The 19633-nt window shown below is 42.8% G+C and overlaps 1 protein-coding gene across 1 annotated transcript in view; it reads left to right on the plus strand.

Moving 5' to 3' along the window:
* Window positions 1-19633, plus strand: part of LRRK2 (leucine rich repeat kinase 2) — a 163363-nt gene that overhangs the window by 132724 nt on the left and 11006 nt on the right. The window contains exons 40-44 of the mRNA XM_038765259.1: window positions 1327-1517; window positions 8301-8461; window positions 11857-12027; window positions 12418-12518; window positions 16612-16806. Coding sequence (XP_038621187.1) covers window positions 1327-1517; window positions 8301-8461; window positions 11857-12027; window positions 12418-12518; window positions 16612-16806 — 819 coding nt within the window. The remainder of the gene's footprint in view (window positions 1-1326; window positions 1518-8300; window positions 8462-11856; window positions 12028-12417; window positions 12519-16611; window positions 16807-19633) is intronic.

The following is a 19633-nucleotide window of genomic DNA, read 5'->3' on the forward strand; positions in this document are numbered from 1 at the left end:
ATAGAGGTACAGTGAGAAGATTAGCATTAGAGGAACGACATGTGTGGGATGGCTTGTAGTAGGAGAGTAGCGAGATGACGTAGGAGGGGGCAAGGTGACTGAGTGCTTGGTGTGTCACTTAACTAGTTGCCTTTTAGCCCCACAGAGTAAGGCCATGGGAGCTCAGAAATCAGAAGCAACTGCAAGTGACAAGAGAGCAGTATGGCCTAGTGGATAGAGCACAGTCCTGAGAGTCAGAAGGTTATGCGTTCTAATCCCGGCTCTGCCACTTGTCTGCCGTGTGACCTTGGGCAAGTCACTTCACTTCCCTGTGCCTCGGTTCCCTCTTCTGGAAAATGGGGATTAAGACTGAGAGCCCTCTGTGGGTCAGGGACCTTGTCCAACCTGATTATCTTGTTTCTACCTCAGTGCTTAGAACAGTGCCTGGCACATAGTAAGCACTTAAAAAATGCCATAATTATTGAGAGTCCCTTGGTTAGTGCTCTCCGTTTACATGATGCTGCTCTCTGTCCCAGCAGAAGAAATCTCTGTTGACTATTTAATCATTATGGTATTTGTTAAGCTCTTACTATGTGCCAAGCACTGTTCTGTTTCTCTGGGTGTGTGTTGGGTGAGGAGCGGAGAGAGACCAGTGTTAATAATTGTGGTATTTGTGAAGCACTTACTAAGTGCTGGGGTAGATAAAAGATAATAATATGAGATACAGTCTGACATTCATTCGTTCATTCATTCACTCGTATTTATTGAGCGCTTACTGTGTGCAGAGCACTGTACTAAGCACTTGGAAAGTACAAATCGGCAACATATAGAGATGGTCTCTACCCAACAACAGTCTAGAGGACGTGATAGAAGGAGCGTGGCCTCGTGGAAAGAGCACAGGCCTGGGAGTCGGAGGACCTGGATTCTAATCCTGACTTCGCCATTTGTCTGCTGTGGGACCTGGGGCAAGTCCTTGAACCTTTCTGTGCCTCAGTTATGTCATCTGTAAAATGGGAATTAAGACTGTGAGCCCAGGTGGGACGTGGACTGCCCTACCTGATTATCGAGTATCTATCCCAGGGCTCAGAGCAGTGCTTGGGACATAGTAAGCCCTTAAATACTGTAAAACAAAACAAAATAAAAAGCTAAGGGATGGATCTACCAGGGGTAGAGGTCTGTAAGTAAGTTGGGGAATATTTCAGGTGACCTCCTGAGACTGTTGGGATACAATTTATAAAAACAATTGAAAACCTCTGTCTTAAATGTGTGGTGAAGCACCTTCATTAAAGATGGCAAATTGACTTCCTCCACATCACTTTAATTTTTGAAATTTTTCCGCTTTTTCAGGAACTAGTGGTACTTTGCCACCTTCATCACCCTAGCTTAATATCTCTGCTGGCTGCTGGGATTCGTCCTCGAATGTTGGTAATGGAATTAGCGTCCAAAGGGTCACTGGATCGATTGCTTCAACAAGACAAATCGAGCTTAACGAGAACACTCCAGCACAGGATAGCCTTGCATGTTGCTGATGGCTTAAGGTAACACTGTTAGACAGTTTTTATTGTCTATGCGAGGAGTTGATCTGTTACTATGGAGGAAGTGTTCGTTCTAAGTCTGATTACGGTGTTCAAAACTCACCTCTTTACCCCAAATATGACTTCAGACATTTCAGTTCACCGTGAAGCCCTAATGTATTCACATTTGCGACTTTGCTAAACTGTGAACATTTGGACACAGTTGCGAGGAGGAAATTGCTATTGCTTCTACCCAGACCTATGTTAAAGAAACTTCTACAGCTTCCTTCATGGATGGTTTTTATGAGCCCCTTTAATGCTCCTACTCTCAGGGTTGCACCTGGAGAGTTTCCAGGACTCCACCAGTCATGACTGGAGGAGGGAGAGTCAAGCAGAGGCCTGTCCATTCCATTCCATTCTTAGCTTGGGCAGTGGCTAGCGAGTGGAAGGCCATCTGCTACCAGTCAAAACTCCCCTGTGCTGGGCAGCAACAGCATGGGAGAGATTCAAGGGCAGAGACTCGTTTACTGCACGGAAGGAGGCAATGGTAAACCAGTTTTGTATTTTTACCAAGAAAACTCTATGGATCCACCACCAGAATGATTGCAGATGGAGGTGGGGTGTTCTGGGAGAGATGTGCCTATGACATCGCAATGGGTTGGACACAGCTCGACAGCATAAGACAACAACAACAGTGCTCCTGCTTTTTCCTTGTGAATGGGATCAGAATATCGTTGAAGGTTCATGACTTTCAGAATATGGTTCATAATAATATTGGTATTAAGTGCTTACTATGTGCAAAGCACTGTTCTAAGTGCTGGGATAGATATAAGGTAATCAGGTTGTCCCACGAGGGGCTCACAGTCTTCATCCCCATTTTACAGATGAGGGAACTGAGGCCCAGAGAAGTGAAGTGACTTGCCCAAAGTCACACAGCTGACAAGTGGTGGAGCTGGGATTTGAACCCATGGCCTCTGACTCCAAAGCCTGTGCTCTTTCCACTGAGCCATGCTGCTTCCCCTGCTTTCATGAAAGTTCATGACTTTCATTCATTCAATCATTTATTGGGACCTTACTGTGCGCAAAGCCCTGTACTAAGCACTTGGAGGCGTACAGTATGACAATAAACAGATACATTCCCTGCCCACAGTGAGCTTCTAGGAGTCACATAGAATCATTCCTAAAAACACGTGGTATTTTCAATTCCAGCAGTTCCTGCCACCCCATTTGTCATTTGCCACTTTAACTCCATAAACCCGCTCTCTGTTCTGCATCATCCATACACTTCAATCTGTGACCTTAGGACACCTGATATTTTCCCCATCCCCAAACCCACAACATTTACGTATGTATCTTTAAATTAGATATTATAAATTACTTACTCATATTAATGTCTGACTCCCCCTCTGTAAGCTTGCTTGGGCAGGGAATGTGTCTGCTAAATTTGTTGAATTGTACTCTCCCAAGGACTTAGCACAGTGCTCTGCACATAATGTAAGTGGTTAGTACTAAGTACATAGTAAGTGTAAATGCAAATACTTGATTGATTGAGAAACAAAACTATTAAATTCTACTGAATGGAACCTGCCCATCTGCAGTGCCCTCTGAGAGGTCCTCTATCCCTACTGTCTACATATTGCTCTCCCCTTGTGCCGAGAAGTCAGGGGATTCTTAAGGAATCTCTTTGTCATTCCCAAATGACAGCCATTTTGGGTACCTTTCTGCTTAGGGAAGCAGCATGGCATAGTAGATAGAGCACGGGCCTTGGAATCAGAGGGTCATGGGTTCTAATCCCAGCTCTGCCACATAATAATAACAATAGTAATAAAAAAATGATAATAATAGTATTTGGTAAGCGCTTACAATGTGCCTAGCACTGTTCTAAACACTGGAATAGATACCAGGTAATCAGGTTGTCCCACTTGGGGCTCACAGTTTTAACCCCCATTTTTACAGATGAAGTAATTAAGGCACGGAGAAGTTAAGTGGCTTGCCCAAGGTCACACAGCAGACAAGTGGCAGAGCTGGGATTAGAACCCACGTCCTCTGACTCCCAAGCCCGTGCTCTTTCCACTAAACCACGCTCCTCCTCCACGCTCCTTTTCCACACTTTCATTCATTGTTGTATTTATTGAGGGCTTCCTGTGTGCAGAGGCACTGTATTAAGCACTTGGAAAGTACAGTTCAGCAACAAATAGAGACAATCCCTGCCCACAACGGGCTCACAGTCTAGAAGAGGGGAGACAGACATCAAAACAAGTAAACAGGCAGTGTGGCCTTGAGCAAGCCACTTCACTTTTCTGGGCCTCAGTTACCTCTTCCGTAAAATGGGGATTAAGACTGTGAGCCGTTTGCAGACAGGGACTTTGTCCAACCCTATTTGCTTGTACTTAGTATAGTGCCTGGCACATAGTAAGTGCTTAACAGATACCATTATTATTATTATTATTTCTAAAACAGTCTCTCCAACAAATTCCACTAAGCAGCTTGACCTATGGGAAAGAGCACAGGCCTGGGAGTTCCAGCTCTGCCACTTCTCTGCTGTGTGTCTGTGGACAAGTCACTTAATTTCCTCGTGCCACGAGAAGCAGCGTGGCTCAGTGGAAAGAGCATGGGCTTTAGAGTCTGAGGTCATGGGTTCAAATCCTGGCTCTGCCAACTGTCAGCTGTGTGGCTTTGGGCAAGTCACTTAACTTCTCTGTGCCTCAGTTACCACATCTGTAAAATGGGGATTAAAACTGTGAGCCCCCCGTGGGACAACCTGATCACCTTGTAACCTCCCCAGCACTTAGAACAGTGCTTTGCACGTAGTAAGTGCTTAACAAATACCGTTATTATCATTATTATTATTATTATTATTACAGTGCATGGTACATAGTAAACACTTAGGCAGTTATTATTGTTATTATTATAGTTGTTTTTCAGTCACCTCATCCCGTCTGTTTCCTAACCATAAGGTTTTATATGTGAATAAAAATTCCCTAAGTTGATTCAACTGTAGAAAACAGCCTGAGTAAACTTAGAATCAGAGTTTCCTATCCCTTGGATTGATCCTGTGGTTTCTCGCATAATGGTAGAGTACAATTGGAGGAAGCTTTCCTGTTGGATAAATAGAGGATTTGTGGTTTGAGACCTCTCAATCTTCCCTGAGCTTGGAATTCACTTTAAAAATAAAGTGCGTGTTCCCCGACACAGCCTTTTCTAGGAAGATGGATCTGGCATGGCCGTGAGTTACCTTAAGCAGCAGGGGCACAGTGTCCTGCTTTTCAGCGCACGGGAGTAGATATATTGTTCTTCAGAGAACATTTCGCCTTATGAGGGATTTGAGAACTGCCCAGTGATGTGTGACTTGGCTTTTAACCTTTTTATTCTTAATCTCCTGCCTTCCTCTTCAGCAGTGTAGCTGGCTAATGACCCTTTCCTAAGCCCTTAGTAAATTTTCTCTTTAAGTCTTTTACTTGCTCATGAGGTCAGTTGCACTAGCACATCCATCGACTAACAAAAGATATGTACTGCCTTGGCTAGAAGTGCTTTACATAATACCAGAATATTGTTTTAGCTACCTTCTGGAACAGAGTCTTCTTTTAGGAAATCACAGCGACACATTCCCAAGTAAATGACCTATGCCCTGCTGCTCTGGGGTATTGGGATTGGAATGGAAAGTTTCATGAAACTCTGCCACTCTGCTCGTATTCACCAACTAGCTTCGCTAGTGAAAATAACAAAAGGTCCCGATTTTAGAATGCTGGAAACTTATTGCAAGAAATTGCATTTAATTGAATATAATAATAATGATTGTGGTATTTGTTAAGCGCTTACTATGTGCCAGGCACTGTGCCAATCATTAAGGTGAATACAAGCAAATAAGATTGGACACAGTCCCTGTCCCACGCGGGGCTCACAGTCTCAATTCCCATTTTACAGATGAGGTCACTAAGGCACAGAGAAGTGAAGTGATTTGCCCAAGGTCACACAGCAGAGAAGTGGTGGAGCTGAGATTAGAACCCATGACCTTCTAACTCCCAGACCCGTTCTCTGTCCATTACACCATGCTGTTCTTTAACGTGATTTTAGTCTCCTGAAGAGATCATAGGCCACAAAATTAGATACACTTATTTTATACTTAAAATTAGCTCCATGGATAATACATTTTTAGTATCTTGCCTCTGTGGAGAACAGCATATGCTGTAGGCATAGGGGTATAAAAAGGGAAAGTATCTGAGAGGCTTGAGAAGCAGTATGGCCTAGTGGAACTCTATCCATGGGTTTGGGAGGCAGAAGGATCTGGGGTCTTGTCAGCTGTGTGACCTGGACAAGTCACTTGACTTCTCTGGGCCTCAGTAACCTCATCCGTAAAATGGGGATTAAGACCGTGAGCCCCATGTGGGACATGGACTTTGTTCAACCTGATTAGTTTTTATCTCCCCCGGAACTTAGAACTGTGCTTGACACGTAGTAAAGCACTTAACAAATACCATCATTGTTATTATGATTACTTATTGTTATTATTAGGGCAACATCTAAAAATCAAAACTGCAGTAGCATATCTTGGCTTCCTCCCAGCTTTTAGGGTCTGCCATTTGTCCTGCATTGGGTTTGATGGAGGCATGGTCCCATGGATGGATCCATCACCGGGCACAGGCGCTGCGGGAAAATGTAGTTCAGCTGTTTCCTGGGATTTTTTAATTTTTTTTCACATTTCTGGGACCCATTATCCCGAGAGCATTTCCTGCTCACTACAGAATTCAACCCAGTGTGAAATTCCTTCCAAAAGCATGTAGGGAGCCACGTTTTTCTTTTTTAAAATGGTATTTGTTAAGCACTTACTAGCTGGTAGGTTCTTTATTAAGCTTATCAGGTTGGACACAGTCTCTGATCCATGTGGGGCTCTTAATAATAATAATAATTATGATATTTGTTAGGCACCATGTTCAAAGCACTGTTCTAAGCGCTGGGGGGATACAAGGTGATCAGGTTGTCCCATGTGGGGCTCACAGTCTTAATCCCCATTTGACAGATGAGAGAACTGAGGCACAGAGAAGTTAAGTTCATTCATTCAATCTTATTTATTGAGCACTTACTGTGTGCAGAGCACTGTACTAAGCACTTGCACTAAGTGACTTGCCCAAAGCCACACAGCTGACAATTGGCAAAGCCGAAATTTGAACCCGTGACCTTACTCGAAAGCCCGTGCTCTTTCCACTGAGCCACGCTGCTTCTCTAATCTCAACCCCATTTTCCAGAGGAGGTAACTGAGGCACAGAGCAGTAAAGCGGCATACCCAAAGCCACACAGCAGACAAGTGGCAGAGTCGGGATTAGAACCCATGACTTTCTGACTCCCAGCCCTGTGCTCTATCCACTACGCCATTCTGCTTCTCTGTAACTGTAGTAATAGTATTTATGAAACACTATATGCGGAGCACTGTACTGAGCACCGGGGGAGAACTCACAGGTGAGAGTTAGACACAGTCCTTGTCCTTTGACTAGGAGATTGAATCCTTCTCACAGTTAAGACTGTCCGTCCATTATTATTAATGCAGTGGATATTGATACTCAGCATTCAAAAGTATTAAAACATTTGTTAGAGCAGTAATTGTTTTAATTTGAAGAGATATTTAAATAATTGGTTTGAATAGGAAAATAAAGCACTTAAAACAGAGCTTCGCACATAGTAAGCACTTAAATGCCATCATTTATTATTCTTTTTGAAGTAGATGGCCGCGGTTAAAATCACTGAGCCTTAAAAATCAGATTCCTCACGTAGGTGGCATGTAAGGGAAACATCATGGCCTAGTGAACAGAGTACAGGCCTGAGAGTCAGTAGGACCTGGGTTCTAATCCCGACTCTGCCATTTGTCCGCTGTGTGACTTAGGGCAAGTCACTTCACCCTTCTGTGCCTCAGTTACCTCATCTGTAAAATGGGAGTTAAGACAGTGAGACCTATGTGGGACTGGGACTGTGTCCGACCTAATTATATGCTGCCAACTTGTACTTCCCAAGCGCTTCGTACAGTGCTCTGCACACAGTAAGCGCTCAATAAATACGATTGCATGAATGAATGAATGAATGAATAATTAGCTTGTATCTTCCCCTGAGCTTAGTATAGTACTTGGCACATAGTAAGCACTTAACAAACACCATTATTTTTGTGCTTGCAATTTTTGCAATCCTGACTCCGCCACTTCTCAGCTGTGTGACTTTGGGCAAGTCACTTAACTTCTCTGTGCTTCAGTTACCTCATCTGTAAAATGGGGATTAAGACTGTGAGCCCCCCATGGGACAACTGATCACCTTGTAACCTCCCCAGCGCTTAGAACAGGGACCATCTCTATATGTTCCTGATTTGTACTTCCCAAGTGCTTAGAACAGTGCTCTGCACACAGTAAGTGCTCAATAAATGCAATTGAATGAGCAGTGCTTTGCACAGCGTGGCTCATTGGAAAGAGCCCGGGCTTTGGAGTCAGAGGTCAGGGGTTCAAATCCCGGCTCTGCCACTCGTCGGCTGTGTGACTTCGGGCAAGTCACTTAACTTCTCTGTGCCTCAGTTCCCTCATCTGTAAAATGGGGATTAAGACTGTGAGCTGCCTGTGGGACAATCTGATCACCTTGTAACCTCCCCAGAGCTTAGAACAGTGCTTTACACGTAGTAAGCGCTTAATAAATGCCATTATTATTATTATTATTACTACTACTAATAATAAATGCCATTATTATTATTTATTGGTGCTTAGTATGTTTTGAAATCCAAGGATATTTTCTCTTTTAGTTCTCTAAAGAATTCATCACATATGCTTTCTGTGACAGATATCTCCACTCTGCAATGATTATATACCGTGACCTGAAGCCTCACAATGTCCTACTCTTTACCCTTTACCCAAATGCTGCAGTCATTGCCAAGATTGCCGATTATGGCATTGCTCAGTACTGCTGTAGAATGGGGATAAAAACATCGGAAGGAACACCAGGTAAGAGATAAAAATAGGTGTTGGTTTATTGTTCAGTTCTTAAAAGAATGTACTCTGTCGCTGTTGATCTTGTCTCTTGCAATAGTAAAGCAAGGCTTTAGCCTGTATCTCAGAGCTTCAATACCACTCTCTTCCTCCCTTCAAAGCCCTACTGAGAGCTCACCTCCTCCAGGAGGCCTTCCCAGACTGAGCCCCCTTTTTCCTCTCCTCCTCCCCATCCCCCCGCCCTACCTCCTTCCCCTCCCCGCAGCACCTGTATATATGTTTGTACAGATTTATTACTCTATCTATTTCACTTGTACATATTTTCTATTTATTTTGTTAATGATGTGCATCTAGCTTTATTTCTGTTTATTCTGATGACTTGACACCTGTCCACATGTTTTGTTTTGTTGTCTGTGTCCCCCTTCTAGACTGTGAGCCCGTTGTTGGGTAGGGACCGTCTCTATATGTTGCCAACTTGTACTTCCCAGGTGCTTAGTACAGTACTCTGCGCTCAGTAAGCACTCAATAAATGCGATTGAATGAATGAGTGAATCTCCCAAGTCCTTGGTGCAGTGCTCTTCACACAGTAAGCACTCAACAAATACAACTGAATAATTAATTTTTTAGGCCTCAGAATTCACCCTCAAAATGTGTCCTCATAAAAGCAATGCGGAACATGAACCCCAAGTGAAACAAGAAATAGTTGATTTAAAAGTATTTTCTACTAAGATATGATCATGAAGTCCATTTAAGGAAGACTCTAATCAAGGATTGGTGAAGGTAACAGGACACGGCACTTCACTGTTTAGACAATTAAAAGTGGGTTGATCCCAAATGCCATAGCCCAGGTTTCCGGAATTATTAAAGAAGCATTTTATTTGACAAGCCCATACCTGGCTTAATAGGTACAGTATTTCAGACTCCCAATTTTTGTTCATCATCCATTTTCATCAAGCTCACTCAAATTCTTGAGCAGCATGGCATAGTGAATAGAGCAAGGGCCTGAGAGTCAGAAGGTCATGGATTCTAATCCTCACTCTGCCACTTGTCTGCTGTGTGACCTTGGACAAGTCACTTCACTTCTCTGTGCCTGTTACCTCACCTGTAAAATGGGGATCGAGACTGTGAGCCCCACGTGGAAAAGGGACCATGTCCAACCCAATTTCTTGTATCCACCCCAGCCCTTAGTACAGTGCCTGGCACATAGTAAGTGCTTAATAAATACCATCATTATTATTATCAAATGCATTTGCTTCAGTGCTACTTTGCTTCTCCTGAACCGAGGAGGGCAGGAGGCGGTAGTTGATTCCCAAGCCTCTGCTAACTCCCCACCCCTCTCCTCCCCCAACCAGCCCTCACCCTGCCCCATCAACATGCTTTTGGCCAGGCTTGGGTAGGAGTCCTACAGGCTGGGGAAGAGAAAAGGGCAGCAGCAGAGACCACTAAGTTAAAAATGAAAGTGTTCAAAAGAAGGAAAAAACCCGAGTCAGTTGTTTTTATTGGGCTGGCCAGTCAGTTGGCAAGGAGGAGGAGAGCAGGAATGGATTGCTTCTCCTGCACTTGCCCCCCCAAAATGGTGGCACTCTAAGCTTTCTTCTCCCTCATCCCATGAATTTCACGCTTCTTTGGGCTCCAAAATGTTTTTACTTTGCATTTAAAAGTTGAGATACTACTCTTAGTTGTACAATTTATGACCTCTCAAGACTCTTCTTTTGGCTTTGTGTCAATCAGTCAATCTTATTTATTGAGTACTTACTGTGTGTGGAGCCCTGTTAAGGACTTGGGAGAGTACAGTATAACAGAGTTGTAGACATGTTCCCTGCCCAGAACGAGCTTACTGTCTAGAGTGGGAGACAGCCATGAATGTAAATACACAAATTATGGATATGTACGTAAGTGCTGTAGGGCTGGGGCAGGGAGGTGAATAAAGAAAGCAAATCAGGGTGAAACAGAAGGGAGTGGGAGAAGAAGGTCAGGGAAGGCCTCTTGGAGGAGATGTGCCTTCAACAAGGCTTTGAAGGTGGGGAGAGTAACTGTTTGTCGGATATGAAAAGGGAGGGTGTTTCAGGCCAGAGGACGAGAGGTGAGTGGCAAGATAGTCGAGATCGAGGTACAGTGAGTAGGTTAATAGTAATAACGGTACTTGTTAAGCAGTTACAATATGCTAAGCATTATTCTAAGCACTGGGGTAGATACAAGTTAATCAGGTTGGACACAGTCCCTGTCCCACATGGGGCTCACAGTTCTAATCCCCACAGATGAGGATGAGGGAACTGAGGCACATGAAGTTGTGACTTGCCCAAAGTCACATAGCAGACATGTGGCGGAGCCAAGGTTAGAACCCAAGTCCTTCTGACTCCCAGGTATGTGCTCTACCCTCTAAGCCATGCTCCTTCCAAGTAGTTTGGCATTAAAGAAGCAAAGTGTGCAGGCTGGGTTGTACTAGGAGAGTAGCAAAGTGAGGTATGAGGGGGCAAGTTGTGTTGAGTGCTTTAAAGCTGATGATAAGGTGTCCACCTCCAGCTTCTGTTTTCTGGGCATTTTGTCCTTTCAGAGAGGAAAACTAGCTCACGAGAAATTGTTTTGACCACTTGAAACATGAGCAGCTATCATTCATATTTCTGTTACCGTGTTAACTTTGTAATTATCAATTAATCAGGACATGTTTAAATATTCTTCCTTCATTTTCACATCAGAGGAGGTAAAGCCAAAAATAAAACAACTTTCAAACTGCACTTGCCTTATCACTGAATGTTCCTGCTTTTAGAATTGGGATTGCATGTTTGCTGTTAGAGTACCAATTTGAGCACTTAGTACAGTTCTTTGCACACAGTAAGCATTCAAATACCATGACAAATTTAGGGTTAAAAGTAGTTATTACAGGGGGAATCTCCCACTTTGACATATTGACCTATGTGGAAGATAATTAAAATATTCTGTGTTTGGAAAAGCCAGTCCTTGAATTTTTTTTAATGCTTCCTTGGTTTGAGTCTGGGAGGCCTGGGCTAAGTCCAAATTGGACTTGAAAATTTGGTGTGTCAAAACTCTACTTGGGGCAGTCCTTAAAAAGTGGACCCTTTAAGAGTTTGCATAGTTGTCTCCCCCAAAATCATGGCATAATCTAAGCTCTCAGTCCACAACCTCAATTAGAAAATTTAATAGCATTCTACCTCCTTGAAAACATTGTTTTTAAGCTATAACTGCATTCATGCTGGGGGCAAAATCCTCAGTATTTTTGTGAATGGTTTTTGTGTGTTTTTTATTAACAGAGGTACAGACTTTGCTTGTCATAGAAAGAATTAGAATTGACCATACCTCAGTATCTTTGATTCCCTTCATCTTTTGGTTCATTTTCCTTTTTGGGTCTGAATTGATTGGTTTATAATTCTTAATGATTTTTTTGTTTTCAGGATTTCGGGCGCCAGAAGTGTCCAGAGGAAATGTAATTTACAACCAACAGGCCGATGTTTATTCATTTGGTTTATTACTTTATGACATTTTGACAGCAGGAGGTAGAATAGTGGAAGGCTTGAAATTTCCAAATGAATTTGATGAGATTGCCCTGCAGGGAAGATTACCTGGTAAGCCATTTCAGTATGTACTGAAGTGCGGTCTTCTAACTTTGAGGAGTCTTTCTGTAAAGAGATTCAAAAAAGCTATAGTACTTAACTATTTCCGGAGAGCTATAAATGTTTTTGGTGACCTTATGAATCTTTCATTACATACATTCAATATGGTTTTCAGATCACATCACTCAGTCAGTGGTATTTATTCATTAATTCAATTGTATTTATTGAGTGCATACTGTGTGCAGCACACTGTACTAAGCACTTGGGAGATTACAGTACAACACAGTTGGGGTATATGTTTCCAGCCCTCATCGACCTTACGGTCTAGAGGGTGGATGGGGCTCAAAAATCTGATTTGTCCCCCAGTTTAACAGAATGTATTTTTGTTTTAAACTACTTTAGACCCAGTCAAAGAGTATGGTTGTGCTCCATGGCCTGAAGTTGAAAAATTAATTAAAAAGTGTTTGAAAGAAAATCCTCAGGAGAGACCAACGTCTGCCCAGGTATTTGATCAGTTATATTACAGTCATTATTGCTTCATATTTATCCATTCACATTTGAGTTCTGGCATTTATTAATAATAATAATAATAACAATAATGATGATGTATTTATTAAGCACTTATATGCCAAACACTGGGCAAAGTGCTTGATTTGATTCAGGATAATAACAGCCTTTGTCCCACATAAGGCTCGCAGTCTAAAGGAGAGAAAAAAAGGCATTGTAGGGATGATAATAGTAATAATTGTGGTATTGCCAAGCACTCTACAGCTGGGGTAGATTTATTCATTCATATGTGATAGTGAGATACTATTATCTATCATATAATCAGGAGCCTTGTTAGGTGAGGAAATTGAGGCACAGAGAAATGAACTGACTTGCCCAAGGTCACCAAATGGGCAAATGGAAGAGCTGGGATTTGAAGGCAAGTCTCCTGACTTTGTCTTGTGGTCTATCCACAAGACAATGCTTCTACAATAGAAATAGTAGTGAGCCGATGCTGCAACCACACAGCTCAGTGGCCCGAGACCCTGAAGTCTTTTGGGACAGTTACCTCCTTCCACCCCCTGCCCGATTTGGCTTCAAAATCTCATTGATTATGGGGAAGAAAGAATTTTTATTTTCCTTCTTTCACTAAGGATAAATCCCGTTCCGCACGAACGAGGCTGTAGGTGGAAACCGAGGCTGTAGGTAAATGGCTCAAGCACTCCTTCCTTAGTAATTCCAGAGTTTTTGGAATAGCACTTCCCTCCCCTTTCGGCTACTGTGAGGAGAATCTATTTTCCACAAGAACGGTGCAGTAGAAGACTGAGTTTCCAACTTTAAGAATGTTGGGAAAATTGTGGCTACTTAAACCAAGGAGCATTGAGCATCTGAGGAAGACTCTGTGTCCTGCAGCTCTTCCGTTCCTGTTAGTTGAATGGTTATTTTTGCTTAAACTTTTTCCTGGTTATTTCTTTCCCTGTGTTTGCTATCTTCTCCTACCCTATCAGTTTGTGAGTCTCGTGTGATCCGTGGCATGAGTGAATACCCTTGAACCTTCCCATAGTCCTTGGTTCAGAGCTTTGCACAAGGTAACTTCTCAATAAGTCATAAATAATGGTAGGAATAAAAAGCAAATGCATATGTCTAGTTACCGTTATGAAAATTAACCATTTGTTCATTGGCTGACTACTCCAGTTTGGTAATGAAATGTGTAACTGTAAAAAAAATTTACTTTGTAATTTTTTATTAGATAAAAATATAAAAATACTTGAAGAAGCTGTTGACGTTCTGAGTGAAGCAGATTTTTTTTCCCAGCTTTTTTGAAATTTTAACCTTAGGAAAATTTTGGGTAACTTACTACCGGATGTCAGTGTACCAGGAGATCTGGTCCAGAGAATAATGATGGCACTTGTTAAGCGCTTACTATGTGCCAAGCACTGTTCTAAGCGCTGTGGGAGATACAGGGTCATCAGGTTGTCCCACATGGGGCTCACAGTCTTCATCCCCATTTTACAGGTGAGATAACTGAGGAACAGAGAAGTAAAGTGACTTGCCCAAAGTCACCCAGCTGACAAGTGGCGGAGGCGAGATTAGAACCCATGACCTCTGACTCCCAAGCCCATGCTCTTTCCACTGAGCCAACGCTGCACGGGCTCTGGTCCAGATATCGAACTATCAGTCAATCAATTGTATATATTAATGATAGCATTTATTAAGTGCTTACTATGTGTGAAGCACTGTTCTAAGCACTGGGGAGGTTACATGGTGATCAGGTTGTCCCACGGGGGGCTCACAGTCTTCATCCCCATTTTACAGATGAGGTAACTGAGGCACAGAGAAGTTAAGTGACTTGCCCAAAGTCACACAGCTGGCAATTGGTGGAGCCGGGATTTGAACCCATGATCTCTGACTCCAAAGCCCGTGTTCTTTCCACTGAGCCATGCTGCTTTTTATTTATTTATTTATTTATTGAGTTCTTACTGTGTGCAGAGCACTGTACTATGTACTTGGGAGAATACAGTCAATCAGTCATATTTTTTGAGCACTTACTGTGGGCGGTGCATTGTACTAAGCGCTTGGGGGAGTACAGTATAGCAGTATAACAGTTGGTAGACCTGTTCCCTGCAAACAATGAGCTTACGGTCTGTGGTGGGAGAGACAGACATTACTATAATTTAATAAATTATGGGTATGTTTAAACGTGCCGGGGGCACAGGGAAGGGTAAATGAAGGATGTCAATCCAAGTGCAAGGGCAACACAGAAGGGAGTGGGAGAAGAAGAAATTAGGGCATAGTTGGCATGGAACTGTTCCTGGTTTGGGGAAATTTGTTCGGGTGGTTTCTGAATGATTTGGTGACGCAGGCAGAGGAAGGATGATTATATCGGGGCCTGCACAGAACTGGAACACTTGGGTGTCTTCCAGAGCCCATCTAGACTGTAAGCTTGTTGTGTGCCGGGAATGTGTCTGTTATATTTTTATATTATACTCTTCCAAGTGCTTAGTACAGAGCTCTGCACACAGTAAGCACTCAGTAAATATGATTGATCAGAGCCTGAAAGATTCTGTGGGAGTCATTTGGGTCTGAGTTGGAGCCTTCTTTCCCCTTTCCCTCTAGAGTGTGGCTACAGGATCCTCAAATCACTTACTTTAGGCTGCCCCAAACTTCTGAGTGTCATTGAATATCCCCAACCTGTCATGAGTGTGAGGAACTACGCAGACCCTGAATGCACACATTGGCACAGTAATCCTGCCTCTGCCACTTGTCTGCTGTGTGACCTTGGACAAGTCACTTAACTGCTCTGTGCCTCAGTTACCTCATCTGTAAAATGGGATTAAGCCTGTGAGCCCCACGTGGGACATACTGATTACCCTGTATCTACCCCAGTGCTTAGAACAGTGCTTGACACATAGTAAGAGCTTAACAAATGTCATCATCATTATTATTACCAGGGCTAGGCAATCAATCAGTCAATAGTATTTATTGAGCACTTACTGTGTGCAGAGTATTGTACTATGCACAAATCATAACATTATTCTAATTCTTTACCTTGTGATTTATGGTGCAGTAGTGTGATCTGGCCAAACTGCCCTGTTTGTGGGCAGGGAATGTGCCTGTTTATTTTTGTATTGTACTCTTCCAAGCACTTAGCGCAATGCTCTGCACACAGTAAGCTCTCGGTAAATACAGTTGAATGAATGAAATTACAACTTGGTTAATTAGATTTGGTTGAAAGGTCTTTGCCGTCTCATGGTCCTTTAGAAAAGTGTTTGAAAGCTCTTCAAGTTCACTTGAAGTAAGAAGTGCAAAATGAATTAGGTTGATGTGCAGTTTTAGACCTACTAATTCTGGGTGAAATTAGTACAGAGAAGGGCAACCAAAATGACCCAGAGGCTGCAGTAGCTTGTGTATGATGGTAAACTGAAAAGGTCAGGGCAGTGTTAATACTCTTGAGTTTAGAAAGACTGTCAGAAAGGGACTCAGTAGAAGGAAAGGGGCAGCAAACACAGAGTACTTATTCACCCAACCCAGTTTTAGAGCAAGGTTTCATCTCTGAAACCTGAAGATGGTTGGTATTAAGGAAACACTTCTTCACTCACTGGGTGATAAACATGATATGGAGAGCTGTAGAACATGTGCAGCCTGAAGTTGGTCTTTTCAAGGAAGTTTGTATAAATAATAATAATGAAGGCATTTATTAAGTGCTTGCTATGTGCAAGGCACTGTTCTAAGCACGGAAGAGGCTATAGAGTGATCAGGTTGTCCCACGGAGGGCTCACAGTCAATCCCCATTTTACAGATGAGGTAACTGAGGCACAGAAAAGTTAAGTGACTTGCCCAAAGTCACACAGCTGACAATTGGCGGAGCCGGGATTTGAATCCGTGACTACTGACTCCAAACCCCTGCTCTAAATGGAAGGGGAGCAGGTCCATAAGAATCCATGTTTAGTGTAACACCTCTTTCACCATTAGGATGAATGTTCTGGAGGGAAGTTATCACATGGTTCTTCTCAGTGACGGAGGGACCCAAACTACTAGACTGGATGGACTATTGTTCTGCCCCTCTGATGCCATCGCTTTTGATTTTAATTTGTCATGTTTTCCTTTCAGATGTATGAAATTTTGAACTCAGCGGAATTAATCTGTCTGATGAGAAACATTACAATACCCACGACCTTTGTTGCAGAATGCATGATTGCTTCCAATCAAAGCTGCCATAAAGCTGGAGTCTGGCTAGGTAGTGGGAACACTGATGTAGCACAGTTATCCTTTCTCGACGTAAACACTGAAAGTCACACCTGTGAGGTAGGTTGAAAACTATTTGAATTTAATCTCTTCAGACCCTTGACATTTAAGTGCTTTTATCTGATCGCTTGGTATATTAACTGGGAAACTCTTAGATTTAAGAACCTCTCTTTATCTTAAAAATGGCTTGAAGTAGTTATTCACGGATTCTTTGGTAGAAGAACCGTATTAATACAGAAAAAGATGTACATTAGTTTTAGAGCACAGTAGTTATTTGATGTATAGCTTTGAAACTAGGTTTTGATACTATTTTTAGGTCACTCCAATGAAGAATCACCTTTAGAAGTCATTTTTTTCTGGTATTTGTTGAGCACTTACTGTGTGCCAGGCTCTGTACTAAGCACTGAAGTAGACACAAGTTAGTCAGGTTGTACACAGTCCATGTCCCACATGGGGCTCACAGTCTTAATCCCCATTTTACATATGGGATAACTGAGGCACAGGGAAGGGAAGTGACTTGCTTAGAGTCACGCAGCAGAAAAGCAACAGAGCCAGGATTAGAACCCAGGTCCTTCTCACTCCTAGGCCAGTGGTCTCTCCAATAAACCATGCTGCTTCAATTACTTATAATCACTTCTGATCCTTCAGAATATGGCCTCCCAGAACAGTTCAGCAATGGGATAGAGAAAACTGCACTCAGCCACAAAACTCCAACGGACATTTTTGAACCTCCAAATGCACTGAGCTGAAGGAATTTCCTTTCCCACGGCCCTCCCAGCTCTAGGGGATTCCCAGAGTTTACTGAAAATTGTATCTCTGGGTTAGACTGTGTGGGTATGTGAGAGTGGGTGTGAGTTGCAAGGGAATAAAATCCCAAAGTGTAAGTGGATTTGGGCAAATGTGAGAATGAGAGAGTGAGAGTCTCTCCCCCTTCAAAGCCTTACTGAAGGCACAGCTCCTCCAAGACTAAAGCCCTCTTTTCTTTTTCTTCAGTACCCTTCTGTGTTACCCTAACTTGCTCCTTTTATTCATCTCCCCCCTCCCAGCCCCACAACACTTATGTATATATCCGTAATTTATTTATTTATACTAAAGTCTGTCTCCCCCTCTGGACTGTAAGCTCCTGGGCAGGGAATGTGCCTGTTATATTGTACTCTCCGAAGCACGTAGTACAATGCTTTGTACACAGTAAGTGCACAAAAAATAAGATTGACAATGAGACGGTGTATGTGTAGTTAAATGTAATCTATTTTGTGAAATTAATTTGATATGATGAACATTAAATTTTAGGTCAGCATTTAATATATCGTCACTGGTTTTGGAGCAATACTTTCTGCAGCATCTCACCACATATAGAAACAAGAAACATTGGCTTTATTGGCTTTAAAGCTCTCCATCACCTAGCCCCGTCCTACCTCACCTCCCTTCTCTCCTACATCCCAGCCCACACACTCCACTCGTCTGGTGGTAATCTTTTCACTGTGCCTCGATCTCGCCTGTTTCGCCGCCGACCCCTGGCCCATGTCCTACCTCTAGCCTCGAGTGATGATGATGGTGGCATTTGTTAAATGCTTACTGTGTGCAAAGCACTGTTCTAAGCGCTGGGGGGGATACAAGGTGATCAGGTTGTCCCGCATGGGGCTCACAGGCGTCATCCCCATTTTACAGATGAGGTAACTGAAGCTCCGAGAAGTTAAGTGACTTGCCCAAGGTCACACAGCAGACACATGGTGGAGCCGGGGTTCGAACCCATGACCTCTGACTCCAAAGCCCGTGCTCTTTCCACTGAGCCATGCTGCTTCTCGAATGCACTCCCTCCTCACATCCGCCAGACCAGCTCTCTTCCCCTCTTCCGATCCCTACTGAAGGTGCACCTCCTCCAAGAGGCCTTCCCAGACTAAGCCCCACTTTTCCTTAGCTCCCCCTCCCTTCCATATCATCACGACTTTCTCCCTTTGCTCTTTCCCCTTTGCCCCCCTACAGCATTTATGTATATAGGTGTATATCTATACTTCTGTTTATTTATACTGATGCCTGTTTACTTGTATTCCTGTTTGTCTTCCCCATTGTAGACTGTGAGCCCAGCGTGGGCAGGGACTATCTGTCTCTATTGCTGTATTGTACTTTCCAATCACTTAGTACAGTGCTTTGCATACAGTAAGCGCTCAATAAATGCAGTGAATGAATGCAACAGGCATAATCAATCAAAACAGTGTTTTTTAGTCAGTTGTATCACTGAGCACTTACTGTGTGCAGAGCGTTGTACTAAGCGCTTGGGAGAGTACAGTGTAATAGTTGATAGACATGTTCCCCACCTACTCTAGATAATAATAATACTTCTTATTGAGCTTACTATGTGTCAAGCACTGTTCTAAGCACTGGGATAGATACAAAGTAATCAGATGGGACACCATTCCTCTCCTTCATGAAGATCGCAGTCTATGAGAGATTATCCCTGTGTGTTTTTTAAAGTCCAAGTCAAAACAACTCCAACCTCGTTATTTTCTTGAAGATGGTCAGAATTCAGTTGACTTTGACTTTTGGCCCTCTTTTCTCCAAGAGCTTGTGTTTCCTCTGACATATTGTTAAACCAGAAGTTGCTGCATAGTAGATTACTGTTATCAATTAGTAGAAAGAAATGCATGTAATTTTTAAGTGTATGAAATCAAGCAATGGTATTGCAATTAATGGTATTTATTGAATTCTTACTGTGCTCAGAACAGTATACACTTGGGAGAGAACAGTACAACAGAGTTGGTAGAAATGTTCCTTGCCCCCAAGAAACTTATAGTCTAGAATAATAGCAGTAACGATAATGACGACATTTGTTAAGCACTTACTATATGCCAGGCAGTGTACTAAGCGCTGGGGTGGATGCAAGCAAATC

The sequence above is a fragment of the Tachyglossus aculeatus genome, chromosome 2 (assembly GCF_015852505.1).
Source record: "Tachyglossus aculeatus isolate mTacAcu1 chromosome 2, mTacAcu1.pri, whole genome shotgun sequence".
Classification (NCBI taxonomy): domain Eukaryota; kingdom Metazoa; phylum Chordata; class Mammalia; order Monotremata; family Tachyglossidae; genus Tachyglossus; species Tachyglossus aculeatus.